Here is a 15889-nt window from a genome sequence, read left to right as displayed (position 1 = left end):
AGTTGCTCTAAGACATTGTTGGGTATAACTAGTACACCCAGAAGAGCAGTCAAAAATAATCAATTCTCACATCTCTGGTGTAAAGTATAATAAAAACATAGTAGGCTTGTATCCACTTATGAGTTTAACTAAAGCTTTAATAGTACATCATATTTACAATCTAGTTTCATTGTTTTAATAACGTACGAGATTTCATTACTTTCTATTTGCATAAATATATTTTATATATGTAACTTAGTTACTTACATAAGTTTGTAGGCATGAGTGTATCGTCGCCTGGGTAAAAGATTGTCGTATGTTAATTTCGGCAGGTTGTGGGAAATCGCGATAGAAGTTTGGAATGCAATTTCTCAAAAACGCGAAGATAGGTTTTCTCCAAAGTCTCTGAAAATGTTACAAGTTCACAAAATTCTGAAATTATTTCATTTTTAATATTTATTGTTAATTAGGTTTGAGTTTATGACGGATTTTCTTTAGTAAAATTTTGTCGTAAGCGTCATTTGTCCACAAATTGGCAGCCACTTTGTATGAAAAACGCCAAAATGTGATCAACATTTCTATTAAATTGACGACACTTTTATTGATTAGTTTAATATGACTGCATCACTAACTAAATTTTTACTAAAATATCGAAAAAAATTTAGTCAATATCTCGGAAACTAAAGGAGATATCTAAAAACTGATAACACCAATCGAAATACGTTATTTCAAAACATATACGTAACTGCATCTAGAACTAAAAATCGTCAAAATTGCGCTTACGACAATCTTTTACCCAGGCGACGGTATGTATACATATATGCAGCCTACATTTGCTTTCTACAATATTTTCTTAAGTAAACAATTGTCAAAAGATGTCGTCCTCATGGACATATATTCGTATATATATATACATATGCACTTATGCATTTACATAAACATGCATTTTGGTTTTACATATTTTGTTCTCATTTAAACTTTTTTGTCGGTTGTATTCAAAAGGAGCTTACAGCCATTTATGTTTCCATTGTTTTGATTCAGTTACAATTTGTTGAAAAATGCTCGAATATTTATGTGCAATTTGCATTAATAGATATTTTTCTTAAAAAAACAAAATAACAAATATTTAGTTCTTAACAACAAATGTAAAGTTATCGTAAATCGCAAGATATTAAAAAGTGTGTCAAAATTGTCATATGTTAATGGTAGTGTGTCAGTTTTGAATCAGTCCCCAGCAAAAACTTTTAAGTTTTTGGAAAGTACTTATTTTTGTATCAACAGAGTAACGTATTACAAGCCGCCTCAAGACAATTTTCGCCTATCGCAAGAAATTTTACACTTATTCGATTACCTCCAATGACATGCACATGCTAAAGTAATGCATTGTGTAAACGAGAAGGTAAGCGGTTACTCTCGAAAAGTGCTTCCCCAATCGAGAGTAACCGCTTACCTTTTCGTTTACAGAATGCATTATTTTAACATGTGCATGTCATTGGAGGTAATCGAATAAATGTAAAATTTCTTGCCATTGCATTAGATGTAATGCGATGGATAAGCGGAAATTGTCTTGAGGCGACTTGTAATGCGTTACTCCATTGATACATAAATAAGTGGTTCCTAAAAATGAAAAGTTTTCGCTGGGTTGTAACTACGTACATGTGTGTGAGTGTATACAATTTAATATGTGCAGTATTTATAATCCATTTTGAGTGGAAGGCGATATGTTTCGCGAAGTAACAGTGAAGGCAACAATAATTATCAAATCCATCCAGTTCGAAAATAATAACACACGGGTAGTAGGCATCATTTTCGAGGCGGCATTGTGTTGAACAGCAGCTGGCAGCTCCCCTGAAAATAAAAAGGAGTTAAAAGAGTTATGTCACACTTTGCATCTGAATAAAAAAACAAATCAAACTAAAAAAACAGAAATTATTTTTTAAATAATTGGTTATTTTTAGGGTCCGACCGGTTCCAATTTTCTTCAGGTGCCGATGCCGATGCCGATTAATCGGCGTATGGGGAAAGAATCGGCCGGTGCCGATGCCGATTCCATAAAAAATTACAAATAAATATATTAATTCATAAAATCAGTTAATTTAACGGAGTTAAGAAAACAAAAGGAAACCAATAATTGAATTAATTGGCTTGTTATGCAACATTACATACACTTGTACATACATATATATGTATGTGTAAAACACTTTTTATATGGTGCTAAGCAAGAAATATGTAGGAACATAAAATTTTATTTTGTATTTTACTAAAATACACTCTTTTGCACTCAATGCATAAGAACTTATGTATATGCTAGGTATGTATGCACATTAGGGTGGTCCAAAAACAGTAAAGTCGGAATTGTAATGCTCTACCCCCTAGGATTGTTCTACATCGAAAAAAAGTAACCCCTATTTTTTTATTTTGAAATCAAAAAATATTTAGAGGTCGCTCAAAGCGTGAATTTTTATATGGGAAAAATAAAATTTTTCGTAGAAATGGTATAGATTTCTTGAAAATCAATATTTTTCAATCGGAAAACTCTGGTTCTCTTCAGGAGACTTCAAATAATAATACCCAATTGTTTATTTAACCATTTTTTAATAATAACGATTTTTTATTGGTCGTCCAATTGTATTTTTCGGGTTTTTGGCGGACCTATGAATTATAGTTCCGATCATGATACAAAAAAGAAGGTAGTTTCATTTAATGACATTCGTTGTTGTTGTTAACCATTTGACTTTTAATAAAATTATGACATTTCATTAAATTCATGCTACCTGATCACCAGCAGTAATATATTTTTTTTTAAGCAGAAGATTTCATCAGTCCACTCAAAGATGTCGAATATGATGAACCTGAAAATTAATGCATAGATAATTTCAAAAAGGGGGTTGACGAAACTAGGTTTCAGAACGGATGAAGAAAGTGATCAAAATTATACTTATGCTAATTGCTTATCGGAGGCCGGTCTGCGCAACCCGAATTCAAGTTTTTTGCATACATTGGAAATTTTAAATTCGAAGTTTGTTGAAGTTAATGGTGATACGCTAACCACAAAGCCTAATTTTTTGCAAAATCTGATGAGAAATTTAAAAGTAAATTTTCACGAATTTAATGTGAACAAATATTCCCAAAATTATAAACTAAAACAAAAATAATTTTTCCCAATTTGTTTTTGTTTTGCATGTTAAGTTATGAGAACAATTTATTCACATGGAATTGGCGATTACAAAAGGATTTATTTGGAAAGAGTATTCTTTAGAATTAGATTTTTAAATTGCAAGATTGCATACAAAATAAGAAAATGAAAAAATAACAACATAATGCTCTCGTGATTTTTATTATAAAATAAAAAGAACAATTTCAATGAAGTCTCCTTTAACATTACATATTTTATATATTTTTAATAAAAAAAGGTACGAACCACGTAAGTAAAAAAATTACCAAGCACTGATAATGATTTTTCATTTGATATATTATTAAACTGGTATAAATGTGGGAAAGAAAATACTCCGATTTATTGTTTTAATATTATAAAAGTGGTATGGCCGTTGAGAATGCTCACAATTTATGAAACTTCAAAAAATTTTATTATCCGTCAAAAGTTGTTTATTGAAACTACCTTCTTTTTGTATCATGGTTGCGATGAAAAAATTGTCAAATAAACAATTGGGTATTATAATTAGGAATCTCCTGCAGATAAACAGAGTTTTCTGGTTGAAAAATATTGATTTTTAACTATTCTATACCATTTCTACGAAAAGTTGTTTTTCCCCATATAAAATACATGAAAAACTTTGGGCGCTTTGAGCGACCTCTAAATATATAAGCATGGGCGTCGCTACGTAGGGGCAGGGGGGGCTCGAAGTTCGGTTGCCATATGCCTAAGTCGGCTCAGCTCGATGTTCTGGTCACATACATAAGTACACATTTTCATGAGTCTATCTCTTCTTATTCTGGTACTTACAAATATCGGACCAAAGTTATAATACCATTTCATGCTCATGAAAGGTACAGTTTTCAGATTTCAAATCGGTGAAGTAGGTAACAAAATATAAATTTAAACATTTTCTTAACTTCTTCCCAGCGTATCTATTAAAATGTCATTTTCAAAAACTTCATGCATTGCTATGGCATGTCATTCCATCTCAAACATACTGTTATAGCATGTCATTGCTTCTTAGCTCAGCTGTTGTTTGCTGTTGTGTTTCTGCAGCATATTTTTAATACTGTTTAATCCTGCCTTGTATGAAAATGTATATAGCAGGAGTGGGCAAGGCCGAGGCCGAAAAGCGCAACATCTAAGTTCTAAATGCTACAAAGAGCCACAAAAAAGAACAAGGAAAACTAAAATTTTATTTTCAAACTAGCAAATGCCTGGCAATACAAAAATGGGGTTGCTATGCAAAAACGGTTTGTAATGTAAAATTTATTAGTTCAGGTTGAAAGGACTAAAGAGCAGAACCTTGCTTACTCATAGGCCAAGAATAATAGCGCTGAGATAGCATTTGGGTTAAGTACTAATATTCCTCGATGATATGAGCTCTTATTTCCACCTGTGAGATATCTGTACGTATTGGAAGGTTTGCCAAGAGTGCGTAATCTTCTATAATCCTCCTGTTCCCAGGATGAAAGTTTACCCGTTCAAACGGGGTCATTGATATTCCAACCGTATTCTTCTTAATCATTGATATTCCTACCGTATTCTTTTTATCATAAAGTTAATACCCGTTACTCCTGGTCATACGATAAAGATGGGGTCTCTAAATATCTCGACTCCGGCGCCATCTGCCGGCACCATTTTTTGCGATGCAGAGCAAAATTTCAAATTCATGTGACGTAAGATTCCGAAGTTATAGCTGATTAAAAATGTCACGACTATGGGAGGTGCATCGCCCTTTGTCAGGTTTAATTTTTTTATACCCTAGGTTACATCCGAGGTCACTCTCTACCCATATACCAGTTAAAGCCCCATGAAAATCCATTCAGTAGTTCCGGAGATTAGTGAGTTCAAACAGACAAACAATCTACAGTTTTATTATTATTATTATTATTGGTTTATAAAACATATTCTGACAAACATATTCTGAGCGTTCAGAATATATGAGTCTGAAAGGAGTCCTAGGTGGGTAAGAAATATGAGCTTCAAAAACAAAAAATGTGTGACTCTTATATGAATATTTTAGGTGTTATAAATGATCGAAGTTAGGAGCCAGCACTTTGTGGCTATATAAAAACAATAAAGATTCGAAATTTATATCTAAACTTGTTTATACAGAAATTGAAAATATTTAGAAAACAAAAAATATACAAAATTTAGCTGCAGCTGCTGCTATTAAATGTATGTTGGAATGTTTATATGAACTGAGGTATGTATACATACATGTGTATAGTATTTGAAGTTCAATAAGAGTTGAAAAATAAGGCCAATATGGCTCAAAGGACAACATAAAATAAGAATCCGAATGAAGTTATTTATGAGGACTATAAGACACATTTAAGAGCCTCAAAAAAACTCTGAAACGATTCATATATGAGGCCAAAAATTGCTTTAAAAAGAGTCCAAAATGAGCCGTTTATGAAGGCAATAAGAGTCCAATATGACTCATTTGGAGGCTCTTTTGATGTCTGAATTTAAGCTCATATAAGTCGACCTTCGGAGGACGGAAAACACACTAATTTCGGGCTCTTAAATGAGCTCATTATGAGCGTAAAGGCTCCGAAATGGGACTCCTTAAAGACTCATTTATGACTCCAAATGTATATTTCATTGATATGTAGGTACATAGTATCTCTCGCTCATAGGGAAAACACTTATTGAATTTTGTTTTTCGTTTTGCGCATGCATTTTCTTTTTACTTTAAAATTTCAATACTTCACACAAATTAAAAAAAAACGTTTTTCTCGATAAGTCAATGCTGAAACCACACGCTTTATTTCCTTTTAAATAAATTTCTTTTTATTCCGCAAATTAGAAATTCGCTAGAAATGTAAATACATAATTAATTCCAAATGTCAATTCTTGACTCAAGGGATTGCTTCGAACTGTATCCGCTTAATTCACAGAACATGCTTTTCATGTGAGCGTTTTCAAAATATCTAATTAATTTGTATGTACAAAATCCCATAGTGATACACGAAACACAAAGAAATTTAAATAAATCAGTTTCTACCTACCGATTATCTTTTGACTTACGGATTCTTAGAAACACACCACTCTTGTAAGACACAAAACTCCGCGAGAAACGTTTAACCTCATATGTATCTATGTTCAAGACCGTTTTCACCATGATACAAAAAAGAAGGTAGTTTCAATAAACAACTTTTTGATTAAAAAGCAGATTTTTGACAATTGCTCAATTGTGAAAAATTCGAAGTGGCGTTACCCAATTGTAAGTTTTTTGGTGTGGGAGATTTTTTATCCTAAATTTGGGGTTATAAATAAAATAGTTGTGTTAATATTTACCTTTTAAAAATAATTAATATCCTATCTTAAAAATGTTTAAATTTTACATTAAATTCGATAACAACTTGCCAAATCATTATCATGAACATATTTTAAAATTTTTTTAGTGTCCTCATGTTATCTGATTATTTCACAATGTAGTTTTCTATATCGGATACGATGATTCTGATATAATTCAGACACTGAAATTATACATTTCGATGTGTTATTTAATACATATTGTCTTTGTCCATTTAACAGCAAATGGAATTTACTTTGGAACCCATGGGCCGTGAAATTTTTCAAGCAACACATATTGTTTTCACATGAAATTTTTACACACCCAAAAGTGAAGTATAAAATAAATAGATAAAAACAAATTTTCAACCAACCTGATTTGTGTAGTTCAGGGGCGCTTTGGTAAATGTTCTGGAGGCTATTTTAATATATACTATCTTATTATATATTTCTTAGCTTTTCTACATTCTGAGAAGTTGAGAGAATGAAGTCTAATGTTCTTTTTTGGTCAACTATGACGTTTGATTTCATTTTTTGCAATCATTAGTTCATTTCCCTTGAGGAGTCACAATGCCCATACCGGCTATACCGATTTTTTTGAAATTTCGGACACAAATTTTCCAAGAATGGTTATAGGCTAAAACAAAACCGATATCTAAAGGGGGTGTGGAACCTCCCATACAAATCGAATTTTTCATAGTGCATATCTCTGAAAGTATTTAGGGTAGAGTCCTGGAACTTGGTATGTATATATGTCAATCTCAAGCTCATGGAAAAATATGGGTTTATTGGAAAATACAGCGTGCCACCGTAGAACTGGAATAGAGGTAAATGAAATCAATCCCAAATCTACGAAAAATGGGGGTATATGAAAACGATCTCGTATCCGGCTACGAGAGCTAGCGGTATAAGCCACATAAACTAAAATTCTGGTGACGCAGAAAGAGATGAAGATGAGAGATGAGAAAAACGGGCGCGACACCTTCTGGAAAGTAACATGATCACAGGGTGTATCCCTAGAACTATGTTAAGCTAAACCTTGAGGGATGAAATTCTTGCCAATACCGACAGGCATAAGCTGAAGTCGCGTTGCAAGTTTTACGATCGGCTTGGGTAAGGTTTAATCACTTAACCCCCCTTTGTTTTCGCTGCTACTGAATTCTATAAAATGTCAGCTTTCACACAATTTAAAATGTACACGTGTTTTTAAAAATGCCATGAAAATTGTGTTGCTAGCTTCATGTTGCAAAAATGTTGCAAGCTTTTTCACAGCGTGAACAGAATACTACTTTGCAGAGGAAACAGGAATTAAATACTATGCTTAAGAACAAATATTTTTAAATCGACAAAAAATTAATAAGAAAATTTGAAGGATTTTAGATACTGGGTATGGTAGCACAAAATGTCACAATCTGCTTAATTGTCAGGTTGTTAATATGGCGACGAAAAAGTGACAATGGAACTACCTTGTTTTTTGTATCATGGTTTTCACTATGTACGAACGACACTTATTACTATTTCAGTCGAAAAAAATATCAATAACGAAAAATAAACACTGGCATATGTTGATGCCGCTGAAAAGCAAAATTGTATTCAAAAGAATTTGGTGCAAAGTAAATTTTCTTTGCAAAAATTGGTATATATTTTTTGTCCACATTCCAGTTTTGATAAAATATAGCCTATGTTACGTCCGAGGTCACTGTCTAGATACCAGTTAAAGCCCCATGAAAATCCATTCAGTAGTTCCGGAGATTAGTGAGTTCAAACAGAACAACAATCTACAGTTTTATTATATATTTTCAATTTTCAATTTCAATTTTCAATTTTCAATTTCAATTTTCAATTTCAATTTCAATCAATTTCAAATAAAATTATTATTAGAAATGAAAAACATGAATTTTATTATTATTCTTTTGTACGTAAGATAGATATAAAAGAAAATTCAAAAGATCCCTTTGGCGAGATTTTCAAAATCTGGTTTTAGGTCAGTTAAAGTCGTTCGTAACAATTCTGTTAAACTATCGTTTAAAATCTCCAGTAAAAAATGTCCAACAGCGAAATTCCAGCGAAATATCATCTGTTCTCTCACAAGGGAAAAATATCCAAAATAGTACGCGAACAGAAAATTTGCAGAAACTTGCAATTTAGACGAACAGCTGATAGAAATTTTGTTTACATTAACAGGTCTATTCTGCACGTTACCGAAGATTTTGTGACCGGAAAATTTTATTACCAAAAAATGTTACCTCTTCTTGTCACCGCGATTCTAGGTACGTTGGTAATGCAGTGAAAATATTCAGCAACTCAGCTATGAAGATTTGTGGAAATTCCTGTATTGCATATTTCACGGGGCAATATTTTGTTACCAGCTTATGAGATGGTAACCACATTTACCGGTTACAAGAGAGCACAGAATGCGAAAAAGGTTTAAAAATTGACAGACACTTTAATTACCGATTGTAAAATTTATGTTACCAGCGCAGAATAGACCTGTAAAAAGTATAAAATTGAAAACGTAAAAAAACAAATCCTGAATTCTTATCCTGACACAGTTCACTGACTAAACGAATAATTACTTATTTCTTACAAGTTTAATTAGTCGCATTTTAATATTTCAACTTCCAAACCATCAAATTCAATTTAGGGATTTGCGTGAATTCCAACCAGCTCTTCTTGATCAGCTGTTTTCTTGTTGGCAAATTGCTGTGGGCTAAAATATGTATTTATATGTATAATATGTATGTATGTAAAATATGTATGTATATGTGTAATATGTATGAAATATGTATTTTAAAAAGTAAAAAGAGCAAAAATATTCTAAGCAAGGAGAAGGTAAAAAGAGCCGCACTTTGTTAAGCAAAGAGCCGCATTTGGCTCAAAGAGCCCGTTTGCCCACCGTTGGTATATAGATTTTTAATTAGATAATTGTTTAATACATTTTACTATAGTAGGAGCTTGCAAAATTCGGAAAATCTCTTCCCGTATATACAATGTAAATAATAATGCTGAATATGTCGCATGTGTTCCTTTTGTTGACATGCATAATTTGGATGCATGATTTGATTTCAATATATTCGGCAATGTCTTCATTTATCACTTTCAAACATGTATAAGCGACATGATATAAACTGGCACTTGCCTAACTGATGTGTAACATGTCGCTATGTTTTGTAGTTCAGGCCTTTAGTATCTACTAGTATCGCACAGTTGTCGAAATTCGACATCTTTTTTCATACACTTTTGAATTTTACCTGTCACCAATACTAACTTCTTTACGCGAATTACTATTTTGAAGTCCACCAGCATAATTTATAGCGAAATTACAGGAAAACATAAAATTGAATTATGAACGTTAATACCGGATTGATTAATGCGAATTCTAACAAGTCTCTTCCAAATTTCTTCAGGAGCTTTTGCATATGTATTTGTATGTATACATGAGATGTTTATCACTGACTAATATGTCAAACATATACCAATTCAGACTATAAATAAGTTTTTCCATTATATTTGTCTGAGGGCCTCTTGGAGGTTAAAAAATAAATTAACCCCATCTACATAAACTCTTTCTCTTTTTCATCAGAATCGTTAACGGTTGAGAAAGTATCTTGAAGGTTTACAACAAAAGATAATATATGAGAATTTCCGTTTGAATGGGCGGCGCCTCACCCCCTTTCTCATTATCATAAATAGCTGTGACAAATTTCTGGACGTTAGCATAAGTGGTTTCAGAGATAAGCAATATGAGAATTTTAGTTTTTATGGGCGGTGCCACGACTACTTTTCCAAAATCTACCACTTTTCGCCGTAGGAACGGTATTGACAACATATGTTGCTGTGTCAAATTTTAGGACGTTAGCATAGGCGGTTCCAGATATAAGCGGTATGAGAATTTCAGTTTGTATGGGCGGTGCCACACCCCTTTTCCCATTATCTACCACTTTTCGCCATAAGTGCGTTATTGATATCATAAATAGCTGTGTAAAATTTCAGGACGTTAGCATAAACGGTTCCAGATATAAGCGGTATAAGAATTTCAGTTTGTATGGGCGGTGCCACACCCCCTTTTGAAAGTAAGTACGGTATTGACAACATATGTTGCTGTGTCAAATTTCGGTATGTTAACATAAGAGGTTCCTGATATAAGCGCTATGTTAATTTCAGTTTGTATGGGAAGTGCTACGCCCACTTTCCCAGTAGCTACCATTTTTCACCGTAAGTAGGGTATTTACAATCTATGCATCTGCGCTAAGTTTCAGTTCACCAGCATAATCGGTTTTAGAGATATAGTGGTTTTCACATTTTAGTCTATATGTCAGATGCCACGCTTCCTATGTATCGGGGTTAACATTTCTGGATTAGAGGAAGTTATATCCTTTAAATCGGTATAAGTATGTTTCATTGAAATCGAGGGAACGGTGCCTTCAAAAAAGGGATTGCAAAATTTTCTTGTGGCGTATTTATATATAGATATATAATTGCTCAGTCATACGACTTAGTTAGGCCGATCTGTAGCAGCCACAGAATTGAGCAATATATCAAACTAAAGTTCAAGCTGCAGTTGCAGTTGACCGTGTTTGTCAAAAAAGTAAAAAGCTGCAAAAAAGTCGATAGTGAGTAATATAATCTATTGAAAAATATTAACCATATTTCCGTGGAATTGAGATTCGGAAAAGTTATTAGGTATTAATCATAGTTTGTTTTTGTTGTTGGCCTTTGAATTTTAAATTATGAATCAATTTTAATAAGCTCGAGGCCCAGCAATTAAATAAAACGCAAAACTTCGTTCTATTGATATTTTAATTGCCGATATTTCGACCTCAATCTGAGGTCATCTTCAGGAACTCTTGATTGTGGCCACGAAGTTTTGCGTTTTATTTAATTGCTGGGCCTCGAGCTTGTTAAAATTGATTCATAATTTATTAATCATAGTTTTTAAATATATTTCAAGAAAGCAAAAAATAAAAATAGCTGAGATCCCTTTCTTTTTTAAACACCTAGGATATCACTGACCATTAAAAAGGACCCCGAATGACCGCAAACCTCAAAGCATTACACATTTTTGTATGTGATTTTTAAAATGAACGATCCAAAATTAGCCGGCATACATATTTAACATTTTTTAGAACCAGTGGTTGAATTTTTGTACTGAAAGGGTTAACCCTAAAAGTATAATCTACGTCTGCGAGGCGTATACGGAATGAGTCCTTTTTTATTTCAAAACAAAATTTACTTTTTATTTTGTTGTTTTAAATAAATGTGGTTATAGTTTTCATTAATAAAACTATGTTTTATTATTAGTCAAACTCACAAATTCAATATTCTTTAAAAAAATAAGACAGGACTAAGTATATTTTAGCTCACAGGTTATCTTTTAAGTACATAAGCCTCTACGGCGTATGTTAAGGCTTTACGTTACTCCCAAATAGATTAGGCTTCTAGGGTTAGAAAGCTTTAGTTTGAAAGTGTGATATTAAATGCTTTTCACCATAAACGGCGTCAATTTTCAATGATTATTGCGTTTCAGATTAAGACTAATACCAGATATTGTGAAAGGTTGGACTATACCTTAAAGATGACGGTTTTCTCATGGCCCACTGCACGAAGCTTAGAGTAGAGTAATGTCTTTTAAGAACTTAAAAATTATCCTGGGTTATCAGGTGTGTAGCAATACAAGATTAATTGTTGTCTTTCACGAAGTTCTTTAAATAAATTTTGAGCTAAGTACTCACCCGCATTTCGGGGGTTACTACTAGTTTTAATAAATTGTTAGATTAATTTCCTATAAAATTTACCTTTAGGTTTATGTATTTTAAGAATACATCAAAAATTTGTTTTAGAGAATCAATGTGAAATAATTGCAGAAACGTTTAACCGGTTTGCTGAGCAACCGAGAACCCCTAAATTCGATCCTGGCACGCCCACGTATATAAGGGTATACGTTTCTTCGGTATAGAACAATCCTAGGGAGTGAGAGCATAAAAATTCCGACTTTAATTTTTCACATGTATTTTTGAACTACCCTAATGTACATACATATAGTGGTCCACAAAATAAAATATAATAATAAATAATCAAAAAAGTCTGGCAAGTATACAACAAGCACCATATAAAGTCAGATTTCAAACTTTATACAAAAATTAGAAAAATTCTGTTTATTTTCACCAAAATTTCAAACTTTCAATCAGAATTTTGGTATGCAGTTTTGTAGACCATTTAATTCTAGTATTATGAAGTGGGTGGAAATTTCTCAACTGGACCTCGGATTTCAGTAAAGTTGGAATTTTGGCGTGAAAATTTGTGAGTAGAGAGGTTTATAGATGTGAAAGAGATTCTGAGAATTTTTTTGAAAAATTTTAATTTTTAATGTTTTTATAAGCAATTACATTTTTAAGCAATCTTTTTTTTAAAAACTCATTTTCTCTTAAAGTATTTCACGAAAGTTGATGATTTTTTTTTTGTTAGCGTAGTGACATTGGAGCTTTAAAAAATATATATTTTTATAATTTAGAAAAAAAGATTGTTTTAAATTAAAACATTATAAATATTCAAGTTGCATTAAAAATATGTTCTCAATGAGCGTTTTCTATTTCGTTTAGATTATTGAAAATATTTCTAAAAAAAAAATTTGTTAGATGTTTTCTGTTTATTATTTACAGCAACATTTGTCACAGCGCGTACGCATCATGAACCATGCACGCTCACCGCCTATGCGCGTAACGAGTTCACTAGAAAGCGCGAACAGGAGCGACTAATAATTGGCTCATATATGCGACTTTTAACGTAACCTCATATACTAATAATGGCATTTATAGTATTTTAAGGGGTTTTAGTTTAAGTTTACATGGGAGGTATGTGTTGAAATAATCCCATTAATTCCATTTTTGTTTTGAGTTCACACACAATATTATTATACTGGAATGGATTTTTAGAACCCAAAATCCTGTAAAAAAGGGAAAACAAAATAACGAAATAGGCTAGAAAATCAAATCAAATAGCAAAATAGGCAGGAAAAGGCACTAGAAATCGCAGAAATGACAAAAGAAGGCACTAAAAAAAAGACAAAAACCGAAAAAAATATATATTTCACAACTAGAAGAAATATGCCTATGCATAATGCATTCTGCATTATGCCAGCATTTAAACAAAAGGGGGAAACCCCAACACGCACAACTCTGGTCAAATCACAAACCCGTTTTTTTTTGAAAGGGAAAAAGGCCACAGCCATAAAAAACCCTTATGCGTCTAGCTCACATCAAATTCAAAAACCAACTCCCAATTCGTATGGCGACGATTGTCCCAGTCCGAAAAAGAGCATTCGCATTATGACATCGTCTCTGTACGAAACAGTGCCAGCGAAAACCTCCGGTTTTCGATTCAAACCAATCACATGTATAATATTCTTATTCTTAATTATATTTCTAATGCCGTTCCACATTTGCAGGTTCAATCGGTAATATGCACACCTTCTGTACTGGTCTGCTCAATCTGCTCGTCCCTGTCTCTACTACCACAGATCTTACTTGCCTTTGCTTACAATTATCTCGCTCACACGACCGAGAGCCCACTGAGCAGGTGGAAATTTCTCAGCTTTGTTTACTACTAGTTGACCAACTTTTAAATTTTCTCGCTCCTTTCGCCATTTCTTTCTTTCTTGAAGACTGTTCAAGTAATCGGATTGCCATCTAGCCCAAAAGTGTCGCACCATTGCTTGCCTTTGCTCCCAAAGCTTAGTACCCTCATTTCTTGGCTGCTCCTCTAGCACGAATGGAAGGGGTGACACCAACGGCTCTCCGACAAGGAAATGACCTGGTCTCAATGCCTGCCCATCATTTAGATCATCTGACAGCGGGTACAATGGTCGAGAGTTCAGAATTGCCTCAATTTGAACCAGCAATGTCGCAAGTTGATCTTGTGCCAGCGTGGCCCACTATTCTCGTCAAATGGAACTTAATGGACTTTACAGCAGCCTCATAGATTCCACCCTGATGCGGGGCAGCAGGAATCATGAAATGCCATTCAGTTCCTTTCATGCTCAAATGATCTAGCACCTCTTGCGCCCTCCAGTACTCGATAGCTGTTTTTATCATCTTGCTAGCACCAACAAAGGTTGTCGCATTGTCGCTATACATCTTATCACATCGCCCACGCCTTCCAATTAACCTCTCATAGCACGCAATGAACGACTGCGTCGTCAAATCTAGCACCATATCAATATGAATTGCACGCGTTTTTAAGCACACGAAGATCACAATCCAGCATTTACTTTTTGCCACGTAATCATCTCGCACCCTTATATGCACATTAAGAGGCCCTGCATAATCTAACCCAGAGTGCAGGAAAGCCTTACCAGAAGAAGGCCATCAATTGTTGTTCTAGCCTATAATTATAGCGCACGCACACAACACGTTTGTGCAAGAATTTCCTCTGCTCATCTCTTAAACGCGGAATCCAATATTTCTGTCGTATAAACTGCGCCATTACTTGCACCGATCCATGTTTAGTCTGCCTATGCGCATAATCCGCAATCAATTGGGCTAACCTCGAGCCCCTCGCTCGAATGTTAATCCCGGGATCCCGGACTTTTTAAGGTCTCGAAATTTGAATCCCGGGATTCTTGGCAAGTAATCCCGGGATTTTCGGGATTTGTAATTTGCACTGATGACAATAATAGAAATTCCTTTTCTTGACCAGTATTGGCTATATTTCGTTCTTTATTTAATAATTAATATTTTTTATAAATGTCTAGCTCATTATACATATAACACCGCGCGATAGTAAATTTTAAACACAAATATCAATATATTCGCAAAAACTTGGGCCAAATATAGTAAAATTGCGTTTTTAGTTTTTCACTCTGACGTTAGTAATTCAAAAATGATTTAAAAAATTCATAGAAATGTGCTTAGAGGAGAAGTATGGGTATAAAATTAATGAGGTAATCCTGTAGAATTTAAACAGATTCAAGTTTCTGGTGCAGAAGGGCTGGTAAATATTGAAAATGTCATTTTAAAATTCTATCCTTGAAATTTCGCAATATTTGTTTTTGAAAAAAATTATATGTTAGTTTCGTTCTTCTAACTTTGGCAGCTTAAAAATTACCTATTCGTCCTTGTGAATCCGAAAAATTTAAAATTTTTAAATTCTAAAGAAATTTCCTATTGCAGTTGTTACCCATATTTTTATTCTACATTGGATTGAATTTTTTTAACAATTTTTGGAATTAATCGTATCTTTGAAATTACAAAGTCCTTCAAAACAAATCGTGCGGTCAGAGAAAAAAAAATAATAAAAACGCCACTTTAAATAAAAAAGTAGGTTTCAAACCCATTTATTTATTATTTATTTCATGGTAGGAGAGCTTCTGAAACAATAGAGAATACATTTTTTCGATTCAAGTTGTTGAAAAGTAATGAATATCTAAATATGCCGGGACTAATCCTGGGATCC

General features: G+C 33.3%; 1 protein-coding gene across 1 annotated transcript in view; it reads right to left on the bottom strand.

Annotated features, from left to right (window-relative positions):
• Positions 1 to 460: 460 nt before the first annotated feature.
• LOC118751928 overlaps positions 461 to 15889 on the bottom strand; it is a gene marked incomplete at its 5' end in the record, with an annotated part of 36714 nt that continues 21285 nt past the window's right edge. Inside the window, one exon of the mRNA XM_036486755.1 lies at positions 461 to 1827. Coding sequence (XP_036342648.1) covers positions 1455 to 1827 — 373 coding nt within the window. The remainder of the gene's footprint in view (positions 1828 to 15889) is intronic.

Source organism: Rhagoletis pomonella, unplaced genomic scaffold (assembly GCF_013731165.1).
Source record: "Rhagoletis pomonella isolate Grant_MI unplaced genomic scaffold, Rhpom_1.0 Rhpom_scaffold_01091, whole genome shotgun sequence".
NCBI lineage: Eukaryota > Metazoa > Arthropoda > Insecta > Diptera > Tephritidae > Rhagoletis > Rhagoletis pomonella.
Note: the sequence above shows the minus strand (reverse complement) of the source record. Positions and strands in the feature narration are given on the sequence as shown.